At 38.8% G+C, this 17,885-nt stretch overlaps 1 protein-coding gene and 1 pseudogene across 1 annotated transcript; one reads left to right on the forward strand and one right to left on the reverse strand.

Moving 5' to 3' along the window:
- Nucleotides 1-9,862: 9,862 nt before the first annotated feature.
- Nucleotides 9,863-14,235, reverse strand: LOC112085501 (annotated as a pseudogene).
- Nucleotides 14,236-14,663: 428 nt separating this feature from the next.
- On the forward strand, nt 14,664-17,268 carry LOC18014875 (zinc finger transcription factor YY1). Its single transcript, XM_006397302.2, has 6 exons — nt 14,664-14,863; nt 14,976-15,034; nt 15,303-15,502; nt 15,593-15,682; nt 15,816-15,959; nt 16,597-17,268. The coding sequence occupies exons 1-6, from the start codon at nt 14,772-14,774 to the stop codon at nt 17,173-17,175; spliced, it is 1,164 nt and encodes a 387-aa protein (XP_006397365.1). The 5' UTR covers nt 14,664-14,771; the 3' UTR covers nt 17,176-17,268.
- The last annotated feature ends 617 nt before the right edge of the window (nt 17,269-17,885 follow it).

A 17,885-nucleotide genomic window follows, 5' to 3' on the forward strand; every position in this document is an offset into this window, starting at 1 on the left:
AAAAGGGCAGCCTAGAGAGAGAGAATTTATGGTTTTAGATTAGGGAGTGAAAGCATTTGGGGTGTTGGGTAGATGTATTTCTATCTCTATATGCATCCATTCCTTTTTACCCTTAGCATTTTACTAAAGTATGTTTTTTCATTGAGAGATCCCTTGCTTGGAGTACCATTTACTTGATTGAGATCACTTTAATCTCAAAATCCAGTCTCTTGCCAAATGAATAAACTTCTTTTTCACAAACATGATCCACATGATACTTCAATGAATGTCAAAGGGTTGGGACTAGGAATGCTTGTGAAGGCTGTTACTTGGGTTTGATTCACTTTGTGATGATTATGGCTAATGTTTTATGAGTAATCTTGTTTGCATGGCATTTCAGAATTAGCAACTAGGACAATGAACTTTGAATTCTTTTAGTAACCAGCTCTCTCATTTTGGAATATGAACTCCCAATCATTCAACCTCTCTCTCTCATTTGTTCTAGTTTGATTGAGGGCAAGCAAATGATAAGTGTGGGGAGTTGATATATTTGTTGGGGTCGGTTTTCACCCCAAGCAGATAAAACCATCTCAAAATGACTAAGTATAGAAGAAAGACAAAGTAGCCGAGCCGTCCACCAAACAGGGACCGAGCCGTGCTCACCAGGACAAGTGGGAGAGCCGTGGTCACCGAGACAAGTGGGAGAGCCGTGGTCACCAAGACAAGTGGGAGAGCCGTGGTCACCAAGACAAGTGGGAGAGCCGTGGTCACCAAGTGGGAGAGCCGTGAAGATAGACCAATGGGGAGAGCGGTAAAGAAAGATAGATGGGCCGAGCCGTATCATGAGAAATGGGCCGAGCCGCACTTCAACATGCTTGGGCCGAGCCACGCCTCGGTGAAGTGGACCAAATCATGTCTCGACTCAAATGGCAAGTGGGCCGAGCCGTGGAGAAGTTCAGATGGGCCAAACCAAGGCCTTGAGAGACGAAGCCCATAGAAACCCTAGGCGAAATACAAAGGCGGTGAGCCGCACGAGGCGATAAGGAAATATTCCGAAAATCTCTCCCGAGATTCTCGGCTAGGCGGTTCAGAGAATTAGTTTAAATCGACGATGTATACCATTCATTCTGTAACTTTTCACAACTCGAGAGCAATAAGACTTAAACACTTTTCAGCAAAAAACCTTCTTTTGATCTTATTGTTCTTGCGATAAATCCCTAGAAATTTCGGATCCCTTAAGTTTTCCTTAACAATTTTTTGGTTGTGCGAGTTTTGGCTCACACAATTTGGCGCCGTCTGTGGGGACATCGAAACCTTCTTACTCTAAATCGATAAGACTTTAAGATCCGAAGAATATGGCGAGCAACACCCTCGACGATAACAACAACAACAACAACAACGATAACGGCGCGGAAAAGGACGCTCCAGCATCAGGCACAATGACGACGACGACCGCAACCCAAGAGGAGATGCGAAACATGATGCCTGCGTTGATAAAGAAGATCGACGAGCAGGACAAAAGAAACGAGGCGATTACAGAGAGGCTCGACGCGATGATGGCCGAGCGACGACACCCAACTTGGAGAGCCGGAATCTCCGACCCAATGGATGGAATCCGGAGACGCTTCAATTTCTCAACGTCTGCAGAAACCTCGGGGAGTGGCGTGAGAAACCCCTTGGCTCCACCAATGTTTCATCCCCTCGGCGAACAGACTCCCGCGGTAACCCGAGTTAACATGACCGAGCCGCCTCCACTCCGTCGGAACTCAAGGCGACGAGCCGTCGAAGAGGAGAATGACGCGATCGACGTGGACGCCCAACAGAACGATAGAACCACGAACTCACAAAAAAACGGCTCGGCTCGGCGAATAAGCCAAGAAGAGCTCGCCTCGGCACTAAACGGCGTCCGGACTGACGAAATCACCGATCCGGCTCGCAGCGACAACCCGACTGAAGAAGAAGAAAACCTCCAATGGATCGAGCAGACGAAACGCGAAGACAAGCCGAGGAGAGAAGAGCGGGAGCGACTCCCCCAATAAAAGGGAATGACTCACGCGCAAACCCTCGAAATCAAAGAGTTGCGAGCCTCAATGGCTCGGACAGTGGCAGAGTTACGCGCCATGAAATCTCAAGTGCATAATGCGACAAATGCCGCGCCGGAGATTGATCGAATGCTCGAGGAAACCAAAAGAACCCCATTCACGACGAGGATCACAGAGGCTAGGATCCCCGAGCCCGGAAAAGTCAGGATCCCTTTCTATGAAGGAACCACTGACCCGAAAGCTCATATCACAGCGTTCCGCATAGCAATGGGACGAGCCTTCACGAGGAACTCTGCCAACCTGACTAAGCAAGAAAAAGACGGCGGTTATTGTCTGCTGTTTGTAGAGCATCTCAAAGGGGCCGCACTAGAATGGTTCTCAAGGCAAGAACGTAATTCGATCAACAGCTTCCAGCAGCTCTCCGCCTTGTTCTTGAAGCAGTACTCGATGTTCATGGAGCGAGGCACCTTCGACGCTGATCTATGGACGTTATCTCAAGGACCTAACAAACCGCTTCGGGATTACATGACAAGGTTCAAAGCTGTTGTGTCCAAAGTAGAAGGAATAAGTGACAAGGCCGCCCTTGAAGCCCTAAAACGATCCCTATGGTACGAATCAGAGTTTCGAAGGGAGATAGCGCTGAACACGCCGCAAACAATTCAGGACGCTCTGCAACGATCATCAGACTTTATTGTGAACGAGGAAGAAATGAAGAATTTAGACAAGCAGTACGAAGCGACGAAAGCAGCAATCCGGAGCTCGATTTTAACTCCGGATCTGAAGAAATACTATCACTAAGGATGCACCACGACCAGCATGAACTACGGAACAGCTTGATCCCTGCAAACGGTACGTAGGCAGCCCGTCCTTGGACGGGTTCAGCTGTCCCCCTTCCTAAAAAGAGGGGGGGGGGGAGTAGGTACGTATACACCATACTTACACCATATCTTAAATTTTTAGCTCGTCAAGTCAGGTATCTCTAGATTTATTTCACTTCATTTTTTCGTTCACTGGCTTTCACTTTGGCTAGTTTTCATTCACTTGCTGTCACTTTGGCTAGTCTTTTATTTACTTGTTTTACGTCGGCTAAACATTTTACTTGTTTTACGAAGCACTTTATTTTCATTGATCTTGCATTGCTTCGGCAAAGTTCTACTTTGGTATCCAAACACCGTACGCCTCGTCTCGTTGCTGGCCACAACGAGACAACAAATACAAAGTTCTCTAAATGGACTTTTACCACCTTTCCTAGGACGGGGGTGCAAGTTACATCCTCTATGGATAAAAATTAAGCGCGCTATACAAATTTCAGACCAAAAACGTATCGGTCGCCACAGTCCACTATCGCACACGAGATTATAAGTCGAGACTACATCGCTTTCTCTAAAACCGAAGTGAACTCTTAAAACCCGGCAAAACTCACTCACCCTCTCGGGAACGCGGGTCTATAGTCATATTCCAAAGAGAACACTATATCCTCTTGAACTTTTGCCTCATCAATGAGAAACCCTGGGCTAACGCCTCGGCAAGAAAAAAACAGGCTCAAGCTAAACACTTTGGCTGCAACGCCCGACTCTTCCTCACGAACGATCAGTCTCTCAAAGAGAACAAGGTCTATAAAACACATAACTTACTTGAAAAATACTTCGGCGTTAGTCGGAGATTCTTTCTCAAAACAATCTAAAACAGCTCACCTCAATGAGGACCTCTCTCAGTGATAGAATGGATAAATCTCAATGAACGGCCCGAAATCATCTTTGGTTAATAAAAACAAAACGCCTCGTCGTTATACATGGCTCGGCATCATATAATGAAACCGCCTTGTCGTTATACAGGGCTCGGCATCATCTAATGAAAACAACTCGCCGTTATCATTAAACACGGCTCGGCATTGCCAATGAAAATTGCCTCGTCGTTATCGCTAAACACGGCTCGGCGTCATCTAAACGAAGATGCCTCGTTGCCTATGCATTATCTTCGATCGTTACCTAGGCATCATTTTACTGTACTCATCGCCTAGGCATCACCTAGGCATTATCTCGGCTCGTTGCCTAGGCATTATTTTGGCTCGTCGCCTAGACATTATCTCGGCTTGTCGCCTAGGCATCATCTTGCCTTTTTCGCCTAGGCATCATCTTGCCTCGTCGAGATCATCTCGCCGCCTAGCCATCATCGGCTCGTTGCCTAGGCATCACCTCGCCTTGTCTCTTAGACATTAGGTCGGCTCGTTGCCTAGGCATTATCTCTACTCGTCGTCCATGCATTATCTCGGCTCGTCGCCTAGGCATCATCTTGCCTCGTCGGCTAGGTGTCATCTTGTATCATCGCCTATCCACCATCGGCTCATCGCCTAGACATCATTTTACCTCGTCGCCTAGGCATCCTCTTGCCTTGTCGCCTAGCCGTTAACTCGGCTCGGCAGCTAGGCATCCTCTTGCATTGTCGCCTAGCCATCATTTCGGCTCGTCGGCTAGGCGTCATCTTGGCTCGTCGCCTAGGCATCCTCGTGCCTTGTCGCCTAGCCATTAACTCGGCTCGGCGGCTAGGCATCCTCTTTCGTTATCACCTAGCCGTCATCGGCTTGTCGCCTAAGTGTCATCTTGTATCATCGCCTAGCCATCATCAGCTCGTCGCCTAGGCATCATCTTACCTCGTCGCCTAGGCATCCTCTTGCCTTGTTGCCTAGCCGTTAACTCGGCTCGGCAGCTAGGCATCCTCTTGCATTGTCGCCTAGCCATCATCTCGGCTCGTCGGCTAGGCGTCATCTTGGCTCGTCGCCTAGGCATCCTCTTGCCTTGTCACCTAGCCGTTAACTCGGCTCGGCAGCTAGGCATCCTCTTGCATTATCGCCTAGCCATAATCTCGGCTCGTTGGATAGGCGTCATCTTGCCTCGCCGCCTAGGCATCCTCTTGCCTTGTCTCCTAGCCATCGTCTCGGCTCATCTTCTAGGCACTGTCTTGCCTTCTCGTCTATGCATCTTTTGACCTTGTCGGTTTGGCATCTTCTGACTTAATCCAGTAACAAGCCGTATCTAGATCACGTGCATCGGTGTAACACTCTCCCCCGACAAATATCTAACACGCCTCGGCATTGTATTTTCTGGAAAAGCTTCGCAAAAACGCCTCGTCATTTTAAAAGAAACTCCGGGAAAAACAGTTCGCTTGTCCCCGTTATCAAATCGCCTCACGTACACTCTTTCCCAAGGATATCTCATCAAGCAGCACAGACTGCGCCACGCCTCGCCTTTAACGAAACGGCTCAGCACTAACTCTCTCTTGAAATGCCTCGTCGTTAACGAAACGGCTCGGCATTAGCTCTCTCTTGAAACGCCTCGTCGTTAATGAAACGGCTCGGCACCAACTTTCTCTCGAAACGCCTCGCCATTTATTCGGCTCGGCATAACCTTCTTAAATCGCCTCGTCACGGCTCGCCAATACTAATCGCCTCGCCCTTAACACCTCGGCGTCTTCAACACCCTCTTGAAACGCCTCGGCATCCTCGGCATCCTTTGGGAACGCCTCGGCATCTATATTCCCGAAACACCTCGCCTAGGCTTAAGTCACAACAGCTTGACTCGATGGTTTATCCTACAGTCAGGAGTAATGGACCTCGTCATTCTCGCCTCCGAAACTGACGAGCTGGGGGGCTAACTGTTGGGGTCGGTTTTCACCCCAAGCAGATAAAACCATCTCAAAATGACTAAGTATATAAGAAATACAAAGTAGCCGAGCCGTCCACCAAACAGGGACCGAGCCGTGCTCACCAGGACAAGTGGGAGAGCCGTGGTCACCGAGACAAGTGGGAGAGCCGTGGTCACCAAGACAAGTGGGAGAGCCGTGGTCACCAAGTGGGAGTGCCGTGAAGATAGACCAATGGGGAGAGCCGTAAACAAAGATAGATGGGCCGAGCCGTATCATGAGAAATGGGCCGAGCCGCACTTCAACATGCTTGGGCCGAGCCACGCCTCGGTGAAGTGGACCAAATCATGTCTCGACTCAAATGGCAAGTGGGCCGAGCCGTGGAGAAGTTCAGATGGGCCGAACCATGGCCTTGAGAGACGAAGCCCATAGAAACCCTAGGCAAAATACAAAGGCGGTGAGCCGCACGAGGCGATAAGGAAATATTCCGAAAATCTCTCCCGAGATTCTCGGCTAGGCGGTTCAGAGAATTAGTATAAATAGACGATGTATACCATTCATTCTGTAACTTTTCACAACTCGAGAGCAATAAGACTTAAACACTTTTCAGCAAAAAACCTTCTTTTGATCTTACTGTTCTTGCGATAAATCCCTAGAAATTTCGGATCCCTTAAGTTTTCCTTAACAATTTTTTGGTTGTGCGAGTTTTGGCTCAAACAATATTCATATCTTTTCATGTTTAGGATGCATTTTTGGTCCAAGAATAGAGTCCCATTCATATATTTTAGATAGATTTCTTTGTACTTAGTCATTATTTTAGCTTTTAGGAGTTTACATTAGGTCTAAGTGAGTCTTGCATGTTTAGAGTGTCAATCAAGTACCCTGGAGCTTGTTTGGAGTGGAAAAGATGGAGTCAGTGTAAGAAATGGTGAAAGAATGTGAAGAAATGTGGAAAGTGGGCATTTGGAGTTTCTCGGCCAAAAAACCTTACCGCAGGAAGGTTTATCTCGGCCAATAGTCTTACTGTGTGCTGCATTCCTCGGCCAAAACCGGAACCATGGTATGTGTCTCTCGGCCAAAAATTCCTGATCGCCGATACGCTCCAAAGATGACCTGAGACGAAGCCTTTTCCTGCCGATTCAGTTTCCGGTGTCCTCATCAAGATTTGAGAGCATTGAGTCGAGATTCCAGAACACTTGTAATCAGGAGTATTTTAGCTGTGAGCTGAAAGTTATTGCAAACGGAAAAAGGACATGTCTTGGAACCATTTCCCGGATCAATTCAATGCTCCTCAAAGATCACCTCATACAACAACCTTTCTGACCTCGGATCGAGTTGAACCCTTCATCAAAGTTGGTTAATAAGCTGGGAGACAACACAAACGGAGAATGAACATGTGCTCCTGGGATTCTAAGCACCATTGGATTTGTTGGCGTTCAAAGTGTTTATATGTCTCGACAGCAATGCCTCAACTCAATCCAACCCAAGGAATGTCTTCCCAGCATCCTCTAGGCCTTCCTTGACACGAAAGGCTTATGAAGCCCATCTCAAAAATATAATTTGGAAAATTTGGAAAAATAGTCGGAATTAGGCCAAATAAATAATCATCCCAAATACAGGTTTCAGCCCATTAGCAATTCACAGATCAGCTAAGTGTCACCGTGCACGTATACGACTTGGCGAGCTCACAGCTCTGAGATATTCAGTTAAGCTAAAGATATTCTATTAACAGCTCGGGTTGTTACAGAAATTGCAAAAACGATGTAAAATAAAATGGTCCGATATGCACAGAGGAAATTCAAATCTCGAAGAGAAGTATAAAAGAAACTCGAATCACATCAAGATAACAATTGTCTCATTCGGAAAAATCCTAACGAAATAATTATACTCGAATTCCTCTTTGTAATCATTCTCTATGTGATATAAGATCGAGGGCATGATGGACTGATGGGAAACAACAAGCTGGCTATAACGCTCTTTCTTGTTGTTCAAGGGATGATGTGGAGATCGATATGGGATCAAACAAGCTGGGTTTAATGCTCTCTCATGTTAAATCAGAAGATGGTATTGAAGGTGGGTCGAAGAACGCCACTCAAGGATGTGAAAGCCCTTGTGATGAGTTCAGAAACCTAGTCTCAAGGAATCTCACACAAAAGACATAGATTCAAATGTTTGCTTAAAAGAATCACACCTAACTTAGATAAACAAATAATTTTTTTATAACATTTTTTATATTATAAAATAAAACAAAAGCAAAACAGAAAAATCAAAAGATAGAGGTTGGAGGAACACAACCTAAGGATAGGAGCTTTTAGCTCTGATACCAGATGATGTAAGATTGTTAAATGGTTTGGATAAAGGTTTCGCCAAGATGCTTGAGTGGTCTGATGGATAAGAGTCCTTGGCTAGACTCTCATGTCCATTGATGCTTGGTTTCGTCGGTTCAGCTTCGGATGGGCTTAATGAGATGTCTCCAAGTGTTGATCTCACCATGAGTTGGCTTGTTGGGTTGATGTCCGCATCACAATGAGAAATTTTGTATTTTCCTTCGATTAAATTAATGCAAATCTAATTTTTTTCAATATATTTCTATTCTCGATCGATTCAAGATAAATTTGGCCTATTAATATAAATTCTTAATTCAAAACTATACACAAATCTGTAACAACCACAGTAGTGTAAACCTTCCCTAATTCTAGCTCTATTGGCTTAATCAATAAATAACACAAAAAAGCTTTTTTGACTTTATAAGGCCCACTAGGGGTTGATCCGCGCTTCGCGCGGAATTTTGTATTGTATTTGTTGACATATTTAAAAAAAAATTCTACAATATCAATTTTTTCATTAGATTTTGTATTTCAATTTTTTATATATATTTATAGTATTTAATAATTTAATATATAATATTTAGAAAATAATCAAATAATATATCAATTAAAATTTCAAATCAAATTTCGTTTGTAGATATGTTTATGATTTTCAAATATATACAATTCTTGATTGTTGCATTCAAAAAAAAAAAATGTAATAGGCAATTAATTATTTAAAAATATCTCAATTCTTTAACATATTTCTAAAATATATTCATAATCTCTCTTTTTCTCTACATCCATTTCCCTCTCCATCTTCCTCTCCCTCCCCCTCTCCCTCTCCTTCTCTATCTTCATCTCCCTCTCCCTCTCCCTCTCCCTCTCACCTCTTTTTCCCTCTCATGTTCTCTCTCTCATCAATGCAACATCTTGAACCACACACAACATATTAAACTGGTTGAAATTTCAATATTTCTCAGGGTTTTCTTTTTTCTAACCACTCTCAATGTCACCTCTCTAACCTGAGCTCTGTATAATTTTTAAGGGGAACTTCACTCATTTTATGTTTTAAAGATTAGGTTGAAATGTTAACATTTTGTGATACCACAATTTGTTTCACAAAATATGCATTCTCACATCTTTATATTGTTATTTAAATAGTCATTTTACTTTATATATATAGACTAGTATTATCATCCGTGCTACGCACGGGTCAATATTTCTTTTATAAATACTTTTATATAAAAAATAAATGTTACTTTTTAAAAAAAATCAATAAAACCAGATAAATAATTAATAAAAATTCACACAAATATACTTGTCTCATTTCCATATTTTTGGAACTCAACTTCAAAACTTTAGTTGTTTTCTTCGTAATTCTAAAACACCATAAAAGTAAAATATTTCTTCATTTATTTATTTATTTTATTTGCATCACATTCTTTTTTCTCACAAAATATAAATAATACGTTTGTAACTTAAGAGTAAAAAAAAGCAAAGAAGCAATAAATAGCAGGTAAAGACTTTGAAATTAATAGTCTTTAATAAACTCTCTAGGAAGCTAACAGCCTAACATCTATCTGTAAATGTAGTTATTATGTTTTAACACGTACCACTGTTTTTCATGACAGAAATACATTTTCTTTGTGAGCATGAATATTAAAGGATTATATTGCAGTTGTTTAATGTTCTAGAACGAAAGCTTTTTTTTACTTAAGAAATCAGGGGTTATTAAAAAGAAAACCACATGTAATATCCAAAGACTCAATACAAATTAAGAAAACAGTTACATCTAATACCTAAAGATTCAATACAAAGAAAACTTAGGTTAATATTAAAGATTCTAAATACACTGTTTGTTCAGAGTGAAGTTGATTGAACGCATACATGAGATCACTTTTTCTTAGGGTCTTTGCAGCTTCTGGACAATCTGACTTTGTTGATTTCTTTGTTATCACTTTCTCCTAAATCCAGCTTTGATGTTGCTGTAATCTTTGTTGATGATTCTTGAACTCCATCATCTAATACATCATTACGCTGCCGCTTTGTAGTTGGAGTAATAGGAGAATAGGGTATTGATTCATTGTTATTCGCTTCCGAAGATGAACTTTTGACCTATAATAAATAAAAAATATAGGAAGTTATATAACTTAAGAATTATAAATTATGAACAAAAATTTTTAGAAATGTATAACCTGAATTGCATTAGATGTGCTTGAAATTGTAGGCAATTCTGAGTGTGTTGTATCCTAAAAGTTAATAAACAAAATTACGTTATAAAATATTCATACTAAATAATACTATTGTGCTATAAAGTGGCAAAGCTCTATTAACTTACCATCAAGATGACATTATCTTCAAACTTCTGGATAGTTTCAAGTTTTTCAGTGAGTTTCACCACTTTAAAACTTGATTGTCGATAAGTCTTCTCTGTACCATTCAGACGAATGATCCAAACAATTTTCCTTCCTTCTAAATCTATTAACTCTTGAGGAATTTCACCCTCACGGTTAAACTGAAATAACAACAAATAAAAGGAAGATGCATAAATTAAAATATTTTGACCAGACTTGTTGCTCTTGACATAAGAGTCCACATACTCGGCATGTTTTTCCTATAAAGTACATTGAATGATTGTCTCACTGCAATGAAAATCATAAAATCTAACAAAGTACTATGAAGAATTATATAATTAAAAAATGTTATCTTACTAACTTGAGATCTCTGAGTTCAATATCCAACAACTTTGAAGAATTTCCTGAAAAGCTTTTCTCCATAATACCACTCATGTCTACAATCTCACCAATTATATCTACAGAAGAAAAAACAAAGTATGAGATTAGTTCAATATATTATATGATTTATTAACCTGTTAAAATAATTCTAATATTAGAACATGTAGCTATTAAGAAAAGTAACTTACCAATGAAAACATCATCATTTATAGACTGAGATAAGATCTCTGCAAATGGGCAGAAATTAAAGGATGATAGATTAAGGATTTTCTCACACGCTTTTACATAAATAAGAAGTTAATTTTGTAAGGATGTGCAGTTCCTCTGTAATCACCATGGTTCTCCACCACTTCGAAATTCATGATATCACGACACTCTCCTTCTTGTAAATCATTTCTATTTTTTTTTAACAGCTTCTCTTTCACAGAAGCTTGAATCCTATCACCCTGTTACATAAGTCACATCTTTTAGAACCAGTGAAGTACCAAAAAAAAACAAAACTGATGGAATTCCATGTAACCATGTGTACCTTTTCATCTAGAAGAATAACTTCCATGCCCAGGATTACTCCAGATTTATCTCTGGGATAATAATCCCAAGTCTGGGATAATAGAGCTATGATTTTCCATTTCTTTTTTGAAGAATTCAGCTGATTAATAGGGGTTTACTCCAGTGACATTTTGACCGTGAATCACGTAGAAGAAAAACCAGAATCAGCGATTAGAAAAGGGAAAAAAAAAGAGAAGAATATGAGAAAGATAATTAGATCCATGGAGAAGAAAATAGCAACCTCCAACAGTTTTAATAGATCGACAACGGTAGTTCATGGTTAATGTAGAAGATGAGAAGTTGGGTGATAAGATCGTGGAATTGAGGGAGAAATTTTAGGGATTTGAGATTGAGGGAGAAAAAAAATTATAATTTATTTGAGATTTATTTTCTGTGTTTTCTTTTTCTTTATTTTTTAAGCACTGCCACATGTCACCATATAATTGGTGCAGTGACTTGTGCTTTAGTAATATACTAAATCCAGCTTTGATGTTGCTGTAATCTTTGTTGATGATTCTTGAACTCCATCATCTAATACATCATTACGCTGCCGCTTTGTAGTTGGCGTAATAGGAGAGTAGGGTATTGATTCATTGTTATTCGCTTCCGAAGATGAATTTTTGACCTATAATAAATAAAAAATATAGGAAGTCATATAACTTAAGAATTATAAATTATGAACAAAAGTTTTTAGAAATGTATAATCTGAATTGCATTAGATGTGCTTGAAATTGTAGGCAATTCTGAGTGTGTTGTATCCTAAAAGTTAATAAACAAAATTACGTTATAAAATATTCATACTAAATAATACTATTGTGCTATTAAGTGGCAAAGCTCTATTAACTTACCATCAAGATGACATTATCTTCAAACTTCTGGATAGTTTCAAGTTTTTCAGTGAGTTTCACCACTTTAAAACTTGATTGTCGATAAGTCTTCTCTGTACCATCCAAACAATTTTCCTTCCTTCTAAATCTATTAACTCTTGAGGAATTTCACCCTCACGGTTAAACTGAAACAACAACAAATAAAAGGAAGATGCATAAATTAAAATATTTTGTACTTCTATCCATACTATGTGGAGTACAAACATGTTATGTCAAAATTATGCAAAACGCACCTGCACTTGTTGTTCAAGCAATTCATAGGCAGATTTATGAATGAGCTGTATAACCTCCCTATCAAATAGTAGAAAATATATGGTTGCAGTATGATCAGCTACTTTGAGATGCACTTTATACCTGTTAGTATATTTCGATAAAAAAAAAATAAATATTTGTTTCATAAGATTGACATAAATGTTAAATGCTAAAAATTGTGAACATGAAACTACCTTAAACTTGTGGTGGTTTCATTCTTGTCGCAAGTGTCGCAAGAATACTTGTTGGACTCAATTTCCTCAGTCTCTGGGTTGAAATAAGGTGTAGCTTTTGTAAAACATTGTGAGCATCCAACATAGTACCAAGGAAGCTCCTTTTGAAATGCTAAAATTGATGCAAACGCCACACAAGTACTTTCCTAATAACAAAATTGAAATAACTGTAAAATACAAAAGTTGGTTTATTTAAATCAAGTTAAATTCGATTGATTGTAAATAAGTAAGCACAATAAGTCCATGTGGATTATATTTTGTCGAACCCAGCAAAATAATCCTACCAATTAAACACCACAACATTTGTGAATCACAAATAATTATTTTTACCTCAGTTGCTGATGTAAATTGATCAACAGTTTTCCAGCTGCTTAATGGGAATGAGTCTATGGTGTTTTTAAATACGGTCGGTGCTATCAGTGGAGAAATCGTAGATGATACAGACGTATGACCTATTGCCATCCTGAAATTTACACAAAAAAAAGGGTCAAGATCTTCATGAGAAAAAATATTTTCTTAAAAGGCACATAGAAATTTTGAAGAAAGTACTTACTTTGTTTTAAATACATTAACCTCTTCCAAATCACCATTAAAAATTATTTTTGTAGAGAAACGTGAGTTTTGAACAGATATTTTACCTAAATACAAAAAAAAAATTGGTTAAGTGGATCAAAGAAAAAATAAATGAGACATAAATTTACACAAATAATCTTGTTACTATTGTATTTTTTTTATTCTCATAAGACTCTTAAGTAAAATTGACCAGACTTGTTGCTCTTGACATAAGAGTCCACATACTCGGCATGTTTTTCCCATAAAGTACAATGATTGTCTCACTACAATGAAAATCATAAAATCTAACAAAGTACTATGAAGAATTATATAATTAAAAAATGTTATCTTAATTACTAACTTGAGATCTCTGAGTTCAATATCCAACAACTTTGAAGAATTTCCTGAAAAGCTTTTCTCCATAATACCACTCATGTCTACAATCTCACCAATTATATCTGCAGAAGAAAAAAAAAAGTATGAGATTAGTTCAATATATTATATGATTTATTAACCTGTTAAAATAATTCTAATATTAGAACATGTAGCTATTAAGAAAAGTAACTTACCAATGAAAACATCATCATTTATAGACTGAGATAAGATCTCTGCAAATGGGCAGAAATTAAAGGATGATAGATTAAGGATTTTCTCACACGGTTTTACATAAATAAGAAGTTAATTTTGTAAGGATGTGCAGTTCCTCTGTAATCACCATGGTTCTCCACCACTTCGAAATTCATGATATCACGACACTCTCCTTCTTGTAAATCATTTCTAAATTTTTTTAACAGCTTCTCTTTCACAGAAGCTTGAATCCTATCACCCTGTTACATAAGTCACATCCTTTAGAACCAGTGAAGTACCAAAAAAACAAAACTGATGGAATTCCATGTAACCATGTGTACCTTTTCATCCAGAAGAATAACTTCCATGCCCAGGATTACTCCAGGTTTATCTCTGGGATAATAATCCCAAGTCCGGGATAATAGAGCTATGATTTTCCATTCCTTTTTTGAAGAATTCAGCTGATTAATAGGGGTTTACTCCAGTGACATTTTGACCTTGAATCACGTAGAAGAAAAACCAGAATCAGCGATTAGAAAAGGAAAAAAAAAGAGAAGAATATGAGAAAGATAATTAGATCCATGGAAAAGAAAATAGCGACCTCCAACAGTTTTAATAGATCGATAACGGTAGTTCATGGTTAATGTAGAAGATGAAAAGTTGGGTGATAAGATTGTGGAATTGAGGGAGAAATTTTAGGGATTTGAGATTGAAGGAGAAAAAAAATTATAATTTATTTGAGATTTATTTTTCTATGTTTTTTTTTCTTTATTTTTTAAGCACTGCCACATGTCACCATACAAATGTAAATCGGTCGAGCCGGAATGGCAAAAACCAAGAATGAGAGACTTCGGTTCTAATCCCCGGTCTACAAAACGGTATAACACCGTAGTCGAACCGATACTCCATTATCAAAGTATCGCTTAAGGTCTCTTCCTCTCCTCATTCCCCTCCGTCGTTCTTTTCCCCAGACAGACTGTAAACCCTAATTTTCTTCCCTGAATTTGTCCACACCAATTCGTAATTGATGGAGCATCAGCAATATCCTTATCATAATCCGTTCGAAAGACGTCCCATTCTTAAATCTAAGGCTCCTGCTGTAAGGTGGATCAAGGAGTGGTAATTTCAAACCTATTCTTCTTCCTTCTGATTCAAAAAAAGATGCAAAAGAACATGTGATTACTTATCAGATAATAGACGATAGATTGTGTATTTGTACTCCTTTTTGTAGGGTACCACAAGATATTGTTGCTACAGGTGGGAAGTGCTATCTTCGCAAATGGGTCACAGGTTCAATTGGATACTTCATTCAATTTCAGTTTTGTGCTTATTGTTGTTCTCGTTATGATATAATTGTATATGCTTGTTAGTTGTTCCATATACCTGATCTAATTTCAGTTTGTGCTTATTGTTGTTCTCTTTATGATGTAATTGTTTGTGCTCATTGTTGTTTCTTCCTGATACTTTTTCTAATTTCATATTGTTCTCCGCTTTGTGATATAAGTGTATGTAGCTAGTCTCATTTGGTGTTTATGCAAATTTTTCTGTTACGGTACAGAGGAAACCGTGAAGAGACTGAAAGAAAAAGAGAAAGAGCCTGAGGTTCCAGTGCCTGAGCCGGAACCTACAACAGAAGTTCTATTTCTTTGCAGTTACGAAGGATGTGGAAAGACTTTCTTTGATGTTAGTGCCTTGAGAAAGCATTCCCATATTCATGGAGAAAGGCAGTATGTTTGCCATTACATAGGATGTGAAAAGGTATAAGAATCTGAATGTGATGCCTCGCCTGCTTAACATTAACTATCATGATTATCAGCGAGACCCATCTTCTTTTGTTTTCTGTAACAGAAATTTCTGGATAGTTCAAAGTTGAAGAGGCACTTTCTTATTCATACTGGGGCGAGGGACTTTGTATGCACGTATGAAGGCTGTGGAAAGGTGATCGATTTTGTAACTCTCATTAGCCAAATTGATGACAATTTGGAATTAGTCATTGTTTGTGTTAGCTGCTATTGTAAATTTAAAATTCGTTCACAGGATGTAACTAACTTTTCGTAAATGATGGATGCAGGCATTCTCCTTGGATTTTAATCTCAGATCTCACATGAAGACTCATTCACAAGAAAATTATCACATCTGTCCATACTCTGGGTGTGGAAAGAGATATGCTCATGAATACAAGCTAAAGAACCATGTTGCTGCATACCATGAAAAGGTTTTGTTACTTCCTCGATATTCTTTTTTTCCGAAATTGTATGTTCTTTTGTTAAGACAGAGCTCTCCTTAGTCAGGATTGATCAGGGTAGGTGGAAATTGTGTTGCTTAGGAAACCTGTTTGTCTTTATTTTTTCCCTTTGGTTTTGTCACTTACTCGACATTTTTTTCCAGAAATTACATGTTTTTTTGTTAAGACGGATCCCTCCTTAGTCAGCATCTATCAGAGTAGGTGGAAATTTGTGTTGCTTTGGAAACCTGTGTGTCTGTATTTATTACCCTTTGGTTTAGTAACTATTATTGTTAAAGTTTTACTAATCTCACTCGTTGGAAGCATATGAATGCTGTGTTATCTTTATTTCTGGAGCATAGAATTAGATAATTGACTTTATGTTGCATGATTCGAACCGTCTTGCAATATCGGCACTCTATTAATGGGCTTAAACTGGCCGAAACAGACATTTTTTAAACGATTCTGGTGTCAAAAGTGTTAACTGTTGATACTCAAATTTTGCTGTGAACGATGCATAGCCAGAACAAATGCATAGATTCTCTCATGTTTACACCGTTATTTATCCATCTTTTGTTAGCATCTTTCTTAGATCTTATCTTTCTCAATTTCATAACCACTTTAACAGAATGTTGCTGGAGATACACCCAAATATACTCCACCCGCCGAGAAAGTATCAAGGACTGTCAAAACACCTGCAGCGGTTTATGGCTCAGTGTCTTTGGATCGTCCATACGCATGCCCATACGAAGGGTGTGAGAAAGCCTACATACATGAGTACAAGCTTAAGCTTCACTTGAAGAGAGAGCATCCAGGGCATTTACAAGAAGAGAACTCGGAAAACCCCACACCGAACAAGCACAACGGCTGTGACAGGAATGATTTGGAAGAAGTGAGTGACCAAGACTTTTACAGGAAAAACGCTATTAACGCCAAAAGCCAGATACATAAACAACAGAGTAGAGCTAAGCCAAACATGAGGACACCACCAGCTAAAGCTGGAAAGAAAGGTTCAACCTCTTCTCCAGCAAAAGGAAGTATTACCAAAAAACCATGGCAAGTAAAAGACATGTTTGAAGAAGGAGAAAGAGAAGAAGAAGAAGATAGCGAAGAGACAGAGGAGGATAGAGAGAATGTGGATGATGGCTGGAGGTTTGGGGAAAACAATGAAGATGATGACGACGAAGAGACAGAGTATGAAGACTAGTTATGTTTCGTCTAAGCCATAGAAGTCCTTTTTGCTTACGTTCCATATTTATATGCGAAAATGACTTAGTAGCTATGTAATTCAATTCCTCTTTTTCCTTGTCTTTTACAAACTTCTTGACTTTAAGGCTCTGTACAGAGTTCTGTTAACAATTGGAATGCTTTTCATATAAACTAGGATAATTCCGCGAATTGTTTTTGCGGACTGTTATTAACTACTTGAGTAAGAAATCTGGTTTTGGATTACTCGGTTAAACTTCAACCGAACAATCAAATAGCCAGAAAAAAAAAACCAAAAAACCGATGATGTCTATCTATAGAAGTGTTTACTTCGAAAAACTTCCAATGTCTTTTTAAAAAAATTATGTTTGGAAAAATTTTAAAATTATCTCAATTTTATTGCAATATTATTTAAAAATACAGTTTTTTTATATAATTAAGTGTTTAGCTTACGCTTTACGCTGGCCAAAGAATTTTAAAAACATCATACAAAATTTTATCTTATCACTCGAAAGAATTCAAAAATTACTTGAGACATAAAATTAAAATATAACTAATCCAAAAAGTAAACATCACACAAATTTTAACACTTGAAAAACAATATTAACATGTAACTATAACCCACAAACCAATTGAATTAAGACAAACACGAATTTTCGTCATCACATAATCGTTTTTTGTTTTCTTATTGTTTCGTCTTCTTTATTATTT

Source organism: Eutrema salsugineum, unplaced genomic scaffold, assembly GCF_000478725.1.
Source record: "Eutrema salsugineum unplaced genomic scaffold, Eutsalg1_0 scaffold_3, whole genome shotgun sequence".
Classification (NCBI taxonomy): Eukaryota; Viridiplantae; Streptophyta; class Magnoliopsida; order Brassicales; family Brassicaceae; genus Eutrema; species Eutrema salsugineum.

Coding starts and splice junctions, on each gene's coding strand:
- LOC18014875 (XM_006397302.2), top strand. CDS start 14,772: ATGGAGCATCAGCAATATCCTTATCATAATCCGTTCGAAAGACGTCCC. Junction 15,683..15,815: donor CGTATGAAGGCTGTGGAAAG/GTGATCGATTTT, acceptor TGATGGATGCAG/GCATTCTCCTTGGATTTTAA. Junction 15,960..16,596: donor TTGCTGCATACCATGAAAAG/GTTTTGTTACTT, acceptor CCACTTTAACAG/AATGTTGCTGGAGATACACC.